General features: G+C 38.3%; 1 protein-coding gene across 1 annotated transcript in view; it reads left to right on the top strand.

Moving 5' to 3' along the window:
- Window positions 1–380: 380 nt before the first annotated feature.
- The window catches only part of stxbp5l (syntaxin binding protein 5L), a 308,382-nt gene continuing 292,643 nt past the window's right edge, over window positions 381–16,119 (top strand). Inside the window, 1 exon segment of the mRNA XM_063005373.1 lies at window positions 381–539. Coding sequence (XP_062861443.1) covers window positions 381–539 — 159 coding nt within the window.

Genomic DNA, 16,119 nt, shown 5'->3' with positions numbered 1-16,119 from the left:
TGTTTAAACATAATGAACAACGTTTGCCTGCTGAATGTGAGGTATGGTGCATAAATAACATGAAGTTTCTTGGTGTTGCATAGCGCGCTTAATGCGTAAGAAACATCTCCGCGCATCTTTCCGTCTCCTCGTTTGTCGTCATTCTTTGACGCTTTGGCTCTGAAGATGAGATCCATGTGTGGCATTTTGAATGGCACTTAAAATATTTTAAGAAAGAAGAAAAAATAAAATAGAGAGAGAGCTCAACAGTCTCTCAATTCTGTAAAATAAGGGAGAGTTTGTTTTGCTCCTCGCAGCCTTTTCTGTGCTGCTCTGATCATCGCTGCGGTGAAATTTCTACAGCTCTCGGGTAAGAAACGTTCACCTCATTCAAGAACAAAATGAAGAAGTTCAGGAAGGTGCTGGACGGACTGACCACATCGTCTCCTGCCAGTTCTGGTGGGTCTCCTTCATGCGGCAGTGCTTCTGGGACTCCCACTGCAGGAGTCACTCTGCCAGTGCTGGACATCCAGGAGACCCTCATGGCCGATATTTGCAAGGTGGGTGGGTGCCTATACTTATTGTAACTGAGCCGTAGTGACCTAGGAAAACAAAGATACTGGTGGATGTACATCCAAAACCACAGCTAGTACTATTCCAGTCTAGTATACACATTTACTAAGTGCACCGTCATGACCAAAGTTAGCATGAATTTGGCACCACCTGAAAACAAAACAAAAGGCACAAAGACAAAAAAAAAACGTTGACAAAGTGCTTGTCAATAGCAGGGCAACACATTCACTCACACGCTCACTGACTTGCTCCATCAGATTATCAGAAGAAATCCTGTGAGGATACAGAAAGTACAACTTGTATCAGACTGTAATCACATCCAGGTCCCCAGGATATTGTTGTGTGGCACTTACTCTACCAGGTGCACTACAGGGCCATTTAAAAAGTATTCTCTGAATACTAAATATGCTGTTTTAAATGTATACATTGTAGTTGTAGCTCAGTAGTTAGAATGACACCATATTCTACAGTATTTTTTTTACTTACACTATATGGCCTAAAGCATTGTTGGACATCCCATTGCAAAACCATCTGCATGTCTTTGGAGTTTGTTGTTCTTTTAAACAGTGCTATGAAATATTTGTATGAAAAATAAATTTTTTTCCTATTTTTTGCTAATTTATCACATTTAAATGTTGCAGATCTTCTATTTTTTATATTAAATATAATACACAAGTAAACACAAAATGCAGCTTTTAAATGATCACTCATTTACTGAAGATTTATTTAAAACCCAAAACCTAAAACTTCACACATTTGACAACTGCTTTGAGTTTTATATTGCTGTAAAGTAATTTTGGCCCATCCTGTATTTACAGAATTGTTTTAATTTGGTTTTCAGGCATGAGCTATCCGTTTAAGGTCTTGCCACATTATCTCAATAAGATTCAAGTCCAGACTTTGACTCTGCCACTCCAAGAACTTAATGTTGTTCATTTTTTAGGTCTTTCAGAGGTGGATTTGCTACTCATGAAAAAGTTTACTAGTTTTCTTCATTTTTGTATGGTTTGCTGGAGACCCAGAGCCTTAGAAATTGCTTTGTAATATTTTTTCAGACTGGTAGATGTCAATGACTTCATCACAGGCAATGTGAAGCAGTCTACTTAAATGATTTTCAGATTTAACAGGTATGACAGCAATCATGCCTGGGTGTGGCTTGTAAAATTGAACGCAATTGTCAATTGAATATGTATAACTAGTTGATTTAGTAGCTAAGAGGGAATTACTTTTAGCTAAATGGGGCTTACTTTTTTACTTGGGGTCAAGTAGGGCTGAAGAGCATTTCAACATATAAAACAAAAACATATGTGTAACATAAAAATAGAAATAATTGTGAAGTTAGCAAATAAGCATTGTACATACGTGTATAAAACAGCCTCTACTTTCACTTTCTCAAAGGTATTTCACAAGAACTTGAGTGGGTTTGTGTGAATTTGTGCCATCTATTAGTGATAACAGCTGTGGGACACTGATATAGAAATAGATAGCCAGACACTGTCATGCTGTGATAGTGAAGGGCCAAAAGGAGAAACTACACATCAGCATTAGAGCTATAACATTTGTGTGTTTTTATACATGGTACAGGTACCAAACACTAGTGCACAGTTTACAGGAATATGAGAAAAGTATTTAACAAAACTCTTCTGTGTTGAATAAGCTACCTGCAGTATTCAACTTTGCATGAAGAAATGTATCATGTAATTGTTTCAAAACAGAGCATGTTACCATATTTTATCAAATTATTGCTGTTTAATTATCAGTTATGAGTAGAACCCAATGTTAAATAGAAATACATTCATCTTCATCTGCTGAGTATAGTGCTGTGCCATTTAAACCTTTTTTTGACACTTTTTATTCCAAAACTACTTAAACTGATACAGTTACCAGCCAGCTGTTAAGTTGTAGCCTATTTCATGAGACAGAAAGGGTGTGTATAGCACAGAGCTACTGCCAAACACATGGAGCTTTTTCTTGGTCTTATGAAGATATAAACATAGTCATATAATTGGATTTCATCTGATCATCTGCACAAATCAGTTTCCAGCATAAAGTAACAGTTTTGGCTTTCTTTTATTATCCTTGCAAAAGACCACTGTTGTGAATTAAATGCAGTGATTGGGTTTTCATGCTTGTTTTTTTTAGCACCACTGTGTTTAGCTTACTGAATGTCGTTCTATTCAGCAGTTGTAATGGCCTCCTTGTAATGTTATAATAATGCAGCATTGAACTGAACGTTGTGATGTTGTGCACACCATTTGCAAGGCAGTGCAAGTTCTTTGAAAAAAAAAAAACCTCCTCCAATGTGCATGAAATCTAATGTTGTCAATTAACTAAATGCAACGTGATTGAACAAAAGGGAAATCTAAATCAGATCAATATTTGGTGTGACCACTCTTTGCCTTCAAAACAGAATTAATTCTTTTAGGTACCTTTGCACAAAATCTGGGATTTTGTAGGATTATTGTGTGGTGTATGATCAACCAATTATACCAAACAGGTGTTAATTATCAGTTTTAAATATAGCTTGAAACACAGCTTGAAAAACGCTGAAAGAGAATCAGCTATGTAGAACACTTAAAACAGTTTTGTAACACTGGTCATTCACAAGGTAGTTATACTGTATCAGCAAGGTCTCTCCCAGGCAAAGATTTTAAAGTAGACTGGGGGTTTCAAGATGTGCTGTTAAAGTTCTATTGAAGAAGCACAAAGAAACAGGCAATGTTGTGAACCATAGATGCAGTGGCCAGCCAAGAAAACTTAGTGCAGCAGATGAAAGACACATCATGCTTACTTCCCTTCTAAATTGGAAGATGTTCAGCAGTGCCATCAGCTCAGAACTGACAGAAACCATTGGGAGCCATGTACACCCACCTACTGTTTGGAGAAGTTTGGCCAAAAGTGATTTTTGTGAAAGAACTTCTACCAAAAAAGCCAAACCTTTGACATAGAAACAAGGCCAAGTGACACATCTATGCATTTGGCTGAAACAGAAGGCAATTTGTTTGTTGAAAGGGCTAGAGTGTGGTAAAAGTAAAAATTATCATGTGGCAGGATGGATAAATCAATAGGCTATTGGCTTATAGGAGATCTCTTGTGAAGTAATATACTGTATCTGTACTTTAAGCTACCTATAGCCTATGTTGGATTTTTGAGAATGAACAAATGTTTGATTTGTTCTGATCTTATTCAGTTGTTGATGCAGTGTTGAAGCTCCCAAGAGAACCATAGTTATAAAATGTTATGTAGTTCTGTAACTTGTCAGCACTCTAGCAGCACTCTAAGTTGATGAATGGAAAGTCTTGTCAGAAGACCAGAGGGGCTATTTTCAGTGTCAGTTCTAAAAGCCTCATGCAAAGCTATCAGTGTGTGAAAATCAGTCATAAATGTGCATTAAATCCTAAATAAGATACCTCTGAGATTATAACATCATAAGCTAGATTAGCATTTCACCAGTGTTGGAAGTTTAGTTTTTCATTTACTAACAACAAACCCAAACCTGTTCTTATGACTTCATGACTGTTCATTTCATCTGGACTATATTTCTTAACAACTGTCATCCTACAAACAACTATTATCCTGTAAAAAGATCCATGCCTTATAAAAAATTAGTGAATCTAGCATTTTCAATTTTTTGTGCATATTGTCTGTTTTTTTGCTAAATGTAATGTGAGACGGTAAAGTAGGGACTTTTATTTTTACTGTGAAGATAAGAGTGATATAGCAGCTTTTCATGTGTGGTCCGTGTGGTGTTTTCCCATTAAACATTAATACACTGCTCAAAAAAATTAAGGGAACACTTAATTATCACAGTATAACACACAGTCAGTTACAATTCAGGGATATCAGTCTGCCCAGTTAGTTGAGTGAATCAAGTTCACCTGCTTTGGTGCAAATGAATTTGACAACAGGTGCATCGGAAAGGCAAAAGCAAGACATCCCCCAAAAGGGAATGGTTTTGCAGCTGGTACTCTCTCCTTATCCTTCCTGGCTGATTCTTCTCTAGTTTTGCATTTTGCTAGTGTCCTTGTCACTACTGGTAGCATGAGGCGGTACCTGGAGGAGATGCCAGGACACTGTTACACGAGGAGAGCAGGACAGGGCTGTAGAAGGGCATCAACCCAGCAGCAGGACCGGTATCTGGTCCTTTGTTCGAGGAGGAACAGGAGGAGCATTGCCAGAGCCCTACAAAGTGACCTCCAATGGGCTACTGGTGTGCATGTTTCTGAACAAACTGTCAGAAACAGACTCAATGAAGGTGGCATGTGAGCCCGACATCCTCTAGTGGCACTTGTACTCATAGCCCAGCACCGTACATGTAGTGACACCTACCAGTAGTGACAATTGGCATTCGCCAGAGAACACCAGAATTGGCAGGTCCACCATTGGTGCCCCGTTCTCATCACAGATGAGAGCAGGTTCACACTGAGCATATGTGACAGACGTGAAAAAGTTTGGAGACACCATGGTAAACGTTATGCTGCCTGCAACATCATCCAGCATGACTGGTACGGTGGTGGGTCAGTGATGGTTTGGGGAGGCATATCCTTGGAGGGTCGCACAAACCTCTACGTGATAGCCAACGGTATCCTGAATGCTGTTAGGATTGAAGAATCCCACAAAGCTGAGTGACACAAACTTTCAGTACTCTTGTGCTGATTCCATCCGGTCCTGCAGCTTTACGTAGAAGTCTCTTCAGCTATCTCTTCACCTGGCTCGTTGTCACTTCTAGCAGGGAATATGGACCATCAGTCAATGGGTCGTCTGACTATGGGTCCACTGACAATGGGTCGTCAAACTGTGCGTCCTCTGACAGTGGGTCGTCAGAGAATGACTGTGGGTTCTCTGATAGTGGCTCATTGGAGAATGGCTGTGTGTTGAGGAGGTGTGAGTGGGGTGAGTTGTTATGTGTAAGAAGTGGAGGTGGTGAGGGAGTGGGTAGGTTGTTGCCATTGCTGGAGGAGGATGGTGTTGTGCTGAACCTGTTGAAGAATACATTCAGCTTGTTGGCTGTGTCCAAACTGCCCACAACAGTTTGTTGTTTGTCTTGAAGCCAGTGATCTGCTTCATACCAGCCCAGACTTCTTTTGCATTATTTTGTTCAAGTCTTTCCTCCAGCTTCCTTCTATAGGCATCTTTATTCTCCCTCAGTCTCACCTTCAGTTCCTTCTGTACACGCCTTAGCAACTCGTTGTTCTTTAGGCCTGCTTCTTCTTATTTAACAGTTAATGCAGGTCCTTGGTGATCCATGGTTTGTTGTTGGGAAAACAACATACCCATCTGACTGAAACAATAGTGTTCGTGCAGAAATTGATGTAATAATTAAAAGTTAATTGTTTAGTCCATCAATTTCTATGAGTTTCTGTGAGTTTGTTTTATTTGCACGCCGACCACTAATACCTACGACTTCCTGAGCTCCCAGAACTTGTGGAGTTTGTTTATGTGCAACACCCTTCTCTCCGGGAGCACACTCAGTCCTGAGCCAACGCCCCTTTTATGATTGGGTACCCTCTGCTAATTATCCCCAGCTGTCCCTCATCTAGGGGTATTTAAGAGGGGAGGTGGGGAACAGTCTTTGGAGACTATTTTAATTTGGTTTGCTTCTGAACTCTGAACTCGCCTTGAACTCTGAATTTGGATTGCTTATGACTCTGTTTGCTTTTGAATTGAATTTGCCTTGAAATTAACTTTACTTCTGAACTCTGTTTGTTCTGGTTTGTTTCTAGCTCCTTGTTATTTTGATTTGTTCTGGTCTGATCTTGTTTGTAAGCTCTGTTAGGTCCTGTTTAGTTTGTTAGCCTTTGCCCTTAGTCCTTTTTAGTCCTGTCTAGTTCATGTTTAGCTTTAGTTAGATTAGCATTGTATGTTTAGATTAGCATTTAGTTTAGCATTTAGCTTAGTTCATGTGTGTTTAGCTTAGTTAGCGGTTAGCATTTAGCATAGGTCATTTGTTTGTCTTGTTCCAACCCATCTTGTGTAATCCTGTCTTATCTTGTTTTGTCTTATCATTAAATACTTTTGTTTATACATCTGTGTGTGTATGTCCGCCCCCTCTTGTCTTGTCATAGCCCAAAAAGCATTACACCAGGCCTTACAATAACACATTAAGAGATATGTTTTCCCCCCAGGGTATTACATTTGTTTTGTTTGTATTCAGTAAATTCAGCACATAAACAGTAATTTTAGTAATCACTGTTATCCAATAGCTTTCTTCTCTTCTTTATTATTAGATCTAATAGTGTATTATTATTATTATTATCTGATAGCCTTATTATTCCCATTATTAGTTTGATTGCAGTATGCCACACAAAAACATCTTTTTGAGCAAAATTATTTGCACCCCACAAAATATGTGCTTGCACACAGTCATTTATCAATCCCATTTTGATCCCCCTTTTTGTCTTATTTACTCCCATTCTGTTTTTGAGAGACACATTGATCTGTTGTTCTGCACATCTTCTGACTGACTGACTGATGGTTTACACACACACACACACACACACACACACACACACACACACAGTCACCTATCTGAGCAAAAGTACACTATATTGCCAAAAGTATTTGCTTGTCCTGCCTTCACACGCATATGAACTTTAGTGACATCCCATTCTTAATCCACAGGGTTTAATATGATGTTGGCCCACCCTTTGCAGCTATAACAGCTTCAACTCTTCTGGGAAGGTTTTCCACAAGGTTTAGGAGTGTGTTTATGGGAATTTTTGACCATTCTTCCAGAAGCGCATTTGTGAGGTCAGACACTGATGTTGGATGAGAAGGCCTGGCTCGCAGTCTCCGCTCTAATTCATCCCAAAGGTGTTCTATCGGGTTGAGGTCAGGACTCTGTGCAGTCCAGTCAAGTTCTTCCACACCAAACTCGCTCATCCATGTCTTTATGAACCTTGCTTTGTGCACTGGTGTGCAGTCATGTTGGAACAGGAAGGGGCCATCCCCAAACTGTTTCCACAAAGTTGGGAGCATGAAATTGTCCAAAATCTCTTGGTATGCTGAAGCATTAAGAGTTCCTTTCACTGAAGCTAAGGGGCCGAGTCCAACTCCTGAAAAACAACCCCACACCATAATTCCCCCTCCACCAAACTTTACACTTGGCACAATGCAGTCAGACAAGTACCGTTTTCCTGGCAACTGCCAAACCCAGATGGAGAAGCGTGATTCGTCACTCCAGAGAACACGTCTCCACTGCTCTAGAGTCCAGTGGCAGCATGCTTTACACCACTGCAACTGACGAAGTTATTATTCCACCGGTTTTTGTCTGGCTTCCTTCATCCACAATTTATTACACAATTTTAACTCTACAACACTGGTCCCATTAATGACACTTCGGCTTGTATGCAGTTTTTGGATGAGCACACTTGTTAACCCACCACACTCTTTTTTATCCCCTGTCTTGTCTTTTTCACTTCTATTCATTTTTTGAAAGGTTGATCTACTGTAAAAAGTGTTCACACCCCACCAACTGCATGCTTACATACAGTCACCTGTCTGAGCAAAAGTTTTCACACTCCGAGCAACTGCTTGATTGCTTACACAGTCACTTAAATGAGCAAAAGTATTCACACCCCCACCAACTGTGTGCCTGCACACACACAGTAAATGGTCTGAACAAAAAGTATTTACACCTCTATCAATTATGTGCTTGCTCACACAGTAATCTGCTTTAGCAAAAGTATTAACACCCCCCACCAACTTCATGCTGAGTCACCAGTCTGAGTCATTCATCCTACTACATGCTGGCACACATTCAATCACATATTTAAGCAAGTACTGTATTTTTACCCCGACCAAAAATGTGCTTGCACACACACTGTCATCTGACTAAGCAAATGTATTTGCTCCCCCACTAAATACATCCTTGCAAACATACAATCACCTATCTAAGCAAAATTATTTGCACCCCACCAAATACATGCTTGCACACACAATTACCTTTCTGAGCAAAAGTATTCACACCCCCACCAAATACATACTTAAGTTCCAAATACATTGTTGAGTTCAATCACACTCTCATTCAGAATTGTACCTCTCTAATTGTGCTGTAGGTTTTTATTTATTATTTTTTTGTTTTTACGTCTTTCCCAAATTTTTCTTCCAATTACCACATTGTAGTTTGCTTCCTCACTACTGCTGCTGACTTCCACTTCTAACTGGGAAGAGATGTGACTAACACATGTTCTTTTCAACATGTGTGCATTAGCCAACAGCATCTTTTCACCTGCATGAAGAGAGTTCATATGAGGCTCAGTCGGAGAGTCACTGATCTCCATCATCCCCCATCTCTGTTGAGGCACCATCGATCAGCCAGCAGAGGTTGTAATTGCACCAGTTATAAGGAATCCCCTCCGACAACCAACACAACGGAGAACTCAATTATTGTCCATGTAGGTGCCCAGCCTGCCAACTTAAAAGTTTGAGTGTGCTAGCGTGTTTTATTGCTGCACCACCTGAGCACTTTGTTTTATTTTTTAGAATTTTTGTTTTTATTTTGCATATTTTTGCATGATTAAAAATCCATAACATAAATATACCTTGTCAGCTAAAATAAAAAAAACCCCAGCATTATTTATTGAGGGACAATACTGGGAAAAGAGAAAAATATGACACATACATTATATAGAAAATTATTTACATTTTTATTTTTATTTTTTTACTTAATTACATATTTATTTCATAAAATACTTTATTTATTAACTTATTATTCCGCTTAAATAACTACCATAAAATGAAAAATAAGTATAATGAGGCCCATACATTTTTTTTTATGTTTTTAAAATATTGAACCTTTATCCTGAAGCCAAGAAAACCAAACTAAAGCTTTGGACATAAAATGAAAAGAACCAGTTTATTGGAAAATACAATTATGATTGGAGGAATTGAAGGAAAGAGAGAAAGAGGAAGGCCAACAACAGGTTCTACTTTTATCACGTTTTATGTTTTTGTATAAAAAAAAACAAATAGACTGTGTCAACTATGCCAGTGATAGCTCGGTGGTTAAGGTACTGGACTAGTAAGCAGAAGGTTGCCGGTTCAAGCCCCGCCACCACCAAGTTGCCACTGTTGGGTCCCTAAGCAAGGCCCTTAACCCTCAATTGCTCATCGTGTTCCGCTCATTGTGTAAGTCGCTTTGGATAAAAGCGTCTGCTGAAAATGAAAATGTTACTAAACGATTTTTGTTTTAGTACTATACTGGTCCAATGAAAAGAAAGGTGCCAATTCCCAAACATGCTAATCTACTCAGTGACATCACAGTGGCTGCAGCTTATAATGATGGTTGTCTTTCTTCACAAGTCTAAAGGAAGCATTCGCTTGCTCAAAGCCTTCCTGAACTGGTGGCTGTCATGTGACAGGGGAGACTTAAAAAGTACAAAATAAATTAGCAATGTCAAAAAATTAGGAGTCTACTATAAATTAGGATGTCCTGTCCATTTATACTGCATAAGTGCTGTGAAAACAATTTATTTCACAATAAATTAGAAAAGATTTATAATTTGTACTATGCTTTTAACAAGCATAATTCAAATATTACATGAATGAGGCCTTTTTTTAAAGTGGCAATTCAATGTAATTCAAAGGGCGGCACAGTGGCTAAGTGGGTAGCACTGTCGCCTCACAGCGAGAATGTCCTGGGTTCGATCCCCGGGTGGGGCGGTCCGGGTCTTTTCTGGGTTTTCTCTGGGTGCTCCGTTTTCCTCCCACAGTCCAAAGACATGCCGCTAGGCTAATTGGAGACACTGAATTATCCCATAGTTACCTAGCCGCTGGGATGCACAGACCAGTGCATTGTAGTGCCGGTCCCAAGTCTGGATAAATAGGGAGGGTTGTGTCAGGAAGGGCATCCGGCGTAAAACTGTGCCAAATCCCGCCGGCTACCCCTAACAGAAAGAAGCCGGAAATGCCGACCCCGTCACCGAAAAACGGGACAAAGGCTGAGGAATAAGAAGAATTCAATGTAATTCAATAATTTAAATGTTTTGTTTGTTCATGTTCACTATAAATGTAATTTGCATATTTGATTTTTGTGGTCTGTTGATTGTCCTTATGGATTTCATTCAGACAAAATACAAGAATAGTATAGGAATATGCTAGGAAATTGGATGCTTAAGCAAACCAGGAAAACTAAAATAAACACAACATAAAGAAAGGGAGAGAGAAAGACAGAAAGAGTCTGTGTTGTTTGCTATGTTACTATAGATTAGGCTGAAAACATGAGCATTAGTTGTGGGATCTATTTTTAGATTGTAGGGACGTATTCACAACCAGTTTTTTTGTGAAAGGCTGCTGTTGGATGCATAGGTACTTGTGGTATATATTCAGTTATTTACTGTCTCTGTTAGTACATATTTGTCACAAAAAGGGAAAAAAAAACAAATGATATTTTGTAAAATGTAATTTAATTTGTTAGTAATGATTTATAAGTAACAATGTTACCCAACTACCACATCACTGATGAAAATCAAATTGTCACAAATTTACTCAAATAACCAGTTTACCAAATGTAATTAATTGAATACTAATGAATTTCAACCAGGGGTTGGTGCAGTGGTAAATTACACTAGCCCACTACTGCTGGGATCCAGAGTTTGAATCCCCAGGGGTTCTATCAGCCAGTTGGGTGTCTACATATAGACATAATTGGTTGTGTTTGTGGTAGCAAAGACCTTGCGATGAATTGGCGTCCTGTCTGGTGCAGTGGTAAATTACACTAGCCCACTACTGCTGGGATCCAGAGTTTGAATCCCCAGGGGTTCTATCAGCCAGTTGGGTGTCTACATATAGACATAATTGGTTGTGTTTGTGGTAGCAAAGACCTTGCGATGAATTGGCGTCCTGTCTGGGGTTACTGCATTGTACCCAGTGATGCCAGGGAAACTGGATCCACCAAACCACTGTGAAAGCTATTATATTTCATTAAGAGAAACCAATAAGTGGATATGTACCAACTTTGTATCATTATTTATTTAATAGAATGTCTAAATACTTCATTTAGTTCTCTTTTTACAGTTCAAATTAACAACTTTTCTCTCTGTAAAAAACCTTTTTTAACACTTTTTTATTTGTTCCTTATCCACTTTCAGTCCTTGTCACTACCTTTATTTATCATGTGCAATTATTCCCCCAACTATGAGTGCAATAGTTTTTTTTTTGTGCAGTTACATTGTAATATCACTAAATAGGAATGTGATTCTGTTTTTCTGTGATCTTTTTAGCGTAACCTCTACACATAGTGCGGGAAATTATATTTGTGTAACTGACAGCTCAACGAAAGTCTGTACTTATATTCCAATTTCTAGGTTACTTTTTATATTTTTAAAAAGTTAATATGAGTTTTTCCCCATTCTCACTCTTGTACTGCTAATTACAGTTAATTATCCAGAGGTGTTTAATTAAGTCTTATCATACATGCATAGTATACTATATGACATACAGTCATGTAAAAAAGTTAGGACACCCCATAAAAACCTTTGTCTTTTTGAACATATTTAAACATATGAACATTTGAGCTTCATATAAACAGTACTGAAAGATGGAGCGTATAACTAAACAAAAAATTTTAAAAAATTACCTTTAAACACAAGTTGTAAAATGTAATGAACAAAAATTGAAATTTATTGGAAGGAAAAAGTTAGGACACCCCCACATTTATTACTACTTAAAATGTCTAAAATTAGAATCCAGTGCACCACATCAGCTGCAATAATTAGACCATCGTTAGAGGACACTGGAGTTTTATTTAAATTTCAGACATTAGTTTGGTTTGCTCTTGATTGTTGAAGTGAGTGTTATCACCATGGTGAGATCTAAAGAGCTCCCTGAGGCCTTCAGAAAGAAGGTTGTAAATGCATATGAGTCTGGGAAGAATTTTAAAAAGATCTCAAAACAATTAGAAATCAGCCATTCCACTGTGGCAAACATTTAAAATAACTGCCACCATGGTCAGGTCAGGCCATCCTAGCAAGTTCATCTCAAGAGCAGACCGCAAGATGTGTAAAGAAGTCTCCAATAATCCTACAATGTCATCACAGGACCTACAGCTAGCCACAATTGATGTCAAGGTACATGCATCTACCATCAGAAAGAGACTGCACAGGTTTGATTTTTAAGAAGGAAACCCTTGCTGTCAAAAAAAAAACATCAGGGCAAGACTAAAGTTTGCCAGAGAACACCTAGACGAAGACCAGGACTTCTGTAGCAATGTACTTTGGATAGATGAATCCAAAGCTGAATTACTTAGGGCACAGTAACAGAAGACATGTTTGGTGCAAACCAAACAGAGCATTAGAGCACAAGATCCTCATACCAACTGTGAAGCATGGAAGTGGAAATGTCATGGTTTGGGGCTGCTTTGCAGCAACAGGGCCTGACAAGCTCTCTATTGTAGAATCCACAATGAATTTTTCACTGTATCAGAGGGTGTTTGAGGAAAATGTAAGACCATTTGTCCAAAAACTGAAGCTGAAGCGGAGGTGGACCATGCAACATGACAACAACCCAAAACATTCCAGTAAATCCCCCAAGGAATGGCTCAAAAGAAAGAAATGGAGAGTTCTGGAATGGCCAAGTCAAAGCCCAGATCTTAATCCTTTTGAGATGCTGTGGTGATTTGAAACGGGCTGTGCATGCAAGAAACCCCTCAAACCTCACACAGCTGAAGAAATTCTGCATGGGAGAGTGGGAAAAACTTCCTTAGATGTCAGAGACTGGTAGATGGTTTTAGGAAACGTCTAAGTGAGGTTATTTCAGCCAAAGGGGGGAATACCAACTGATAGGGCATAGGGTGTCCTAACTTTTGCTTTACAATGAATTTCCATTTTGGTTTATTAGATTTTACAACTGGTGTTTAAAGGTAATTTTTTTTTCAGTTTTATTTGTTTAGCTATATAAGCTCCTTCTCTCAATTCTTGCACCTGTCTGCTGGCAGTTTTCTTTTAACCTTTCAATGTAATTCGTTCAAGCTTTTAAATATTTGTAGGGTTCCATTTCCCAATAGCAGATTTTAACTCTCTCCAAAGATTTTCAATTCGATTAATATTAAAACTAGTTGCTGATCATTTAATCATTTCGTTCCACCCAGAAGTTGTTTACTTACACTTGGAAACACATTATGATAAAACAATTATCTAAAATGCTCTGATAATCCTCTTATTTCATTGTTCTTATAACGTGTTAAAGGCCTACAGTTCCAGAGGCAGCAAAGCAGCCCCACAACATTATGGATCCCCGACCAAAGTGCTTTTTCATGTCAGAGCTCAAACTGTAGAGGCTAATTTAACCTTTTCTAATTTAGCCTGTAGAGGTTAACAGAGTAATCTTCCGTGTCCGTGTATTTCCAGTAAGCACACATAGAGATTAGGTAGAGAACAACGCTGTAGGTAAAAACTGATTGTAACTTAAAGCAATATATATTTAAAGATATATTAAAAAATGCACCCAATAAAACACATTCAATGCTTCTAAATGTTTTTATTTTATTGAACCAGTGTTGCCACTTCTTGGGATTTTTTCCAAGATCTTGGGAATTTTGGGAACGACCTTTGCTAAGTAATCTTGGGATTTTTAATTTGCACTTAAGCAATTAAAATCTGCATGCAATGTTATGGTCTACAGTCATAAATAAGAAATGACAAAGTGTACTACTACTAAATAATAACCTTTAGTTGTCACTGGCCATTTTTACGAATACTGTACATTTACTTCTTTACTTCTTTACATTTTCTTTGACTCGAGGACTTTCAAAGTCCGATAGTGATAGTGAATCAGATTAGACAGGACACTCTCTGGGTTTAAAAGACATTAAAATAATTTTTTTAATATTGCAATTTGTAAATACTGATAAATATACTGATAATTTTGTCAGTTAACTCTGGATTTTTGTTTTTGTGAATAATTGTGAAAATACGTTATATAAATCTTAGGGGTGGGTTTATAAAATAGATTTTTCGATTCAAATCGATCTTTATTTGAACGATCCGATATCGATTCATATAAACGCCCCTTTTTACGGTGTACACGGAAATCTGTTACCCCTTTAATTTCGCGTGACCAGCCACTGTTTTTTTGCGCAACGAGATCTGACCTGCACATCAGTTCAGCATGGCAGAAGCTCAAGTAATGTCTAGTTCACACTACATGATTTTTGCCCTGATTTTCGCTCGGCGACTGGTCAGCGCTAGGTCTGGGAGGAACTCGGTGTTCGCTCTGCGATCAAAACTCGGCTCTCAATCAATGTGAGAAACAGCGAGGGGAAACACAGGGGGGAGGTTGTAAACAGGTGGTACAGGGGCGTAATATAGTTTCTATCAGAATACATCAGCACACGAGTTTTACAGTATTTCTGACCTGATTGTTCTCTACAAAACAAAATATTTATTAACCTCAAACTCACTACAGAACGATACATGCTGCTCGTGTTGCCAAATCCACTCAGATTCCTTTATTTTTCTCCGTTTTCTACATCAGCGCACAAACTTTGATCTCTCGCTACTTGTTGATGTGCATGTTTGGACGTGGTATCATTAAACCTTTCATCACTTCTCACGTTTGTTTTCGTGACAAAACGTAGTTTTGGAGACCAGAGAAGCTCGCCTGTGATTCCAGTTGGAGATAGATGGTGCAGTGTAAAACCCCCCTATCACCTGTGAGTCGTGCAGTGTGAACTGTACAGCGACCCGGCAAATCAGAAAGTCGTGTAGTGTAAACTTGGCATAAGCTGTTCAACAGCCAGGTGTATGTTTACATTACATTTACAATGTTGTAGTGTGTCAGACATATAAAATAATAATAAAAAATGAATGTTACTGTTTTCTGTTTTGGATTAATTATTTATGTAAACAAAATACACAAATATTTTTAATAATGAGTGTTCTTTGTACAATTATCACATTCGTTCTCTGAACATCTTTACATATTTAAACAGAACCTGTTAATGTAACTCAAATATGCCTAACTGTGTTGAATCGAAATCGAATCGAATCGAATCGAATCGGAAATCGAATCGAATCGGGACCTTGTGAATGGAATCGAATCGATCCAGGAAATTAGTGGCGATACCCAGTCCTAATAAATCTTCACAATTTTGCCTTTTTTAGTGACTTGGGATTTTTAGTACAATCTTGGGATTTTTATAGCAAGATCTTGGGAGTTCTTAAAATGGAGAGTAGCAACACTGCATTGAACGTATAATTTGTCTTGTAAACTAAATTCAACAAGCTCTTCAAAGTCTGCTTGATTTTTTTAGACTTCAGAGCAATATTGATTGAGTTGGCGCGGCTAATATTTGTTTAGTTCAAATTTTGGCAAAGAGGCTGCAAAACAAGCACCGAAACCGATAATCCGCTAGCACATCAGTGCTAAGATTCTGAGCTACCAGGTTTGAATCTTGGCTTTTTATATTATATAGATATAAGAATTTTTGACATATATGTTACATATAAAAAATATATTACACATACATGAGCATACATATTTCTATGGTCCACACATACATGTCAATATGTGAAATTGTTACAGTTTCTAGCATTTCATATATAATTTGCACAAATATGGGCATATACA

Source organism: Trichomycterus rosablanca, chromosome 12 (assembly GCF_030014385.1).
Source record: "Trichomycterus rosablanca isolate fTriRos1 chromosome 12, fTriRos1.hap1, whole genome shotgun sequence".
In the NCBI taxonomy this organism is placed as follows: domain Eukaryota; kingdom Metazoa; phylum Chordata; class Actinopteri; order Siluriformes; family Trichomycteridae; genus Trichomycterus; species Trichomycterus rosablanca.
Note: the sequence above shows the minus strand (reverse complement) of the source record. Positions and strands in the feature narration are given on the sequence as shown.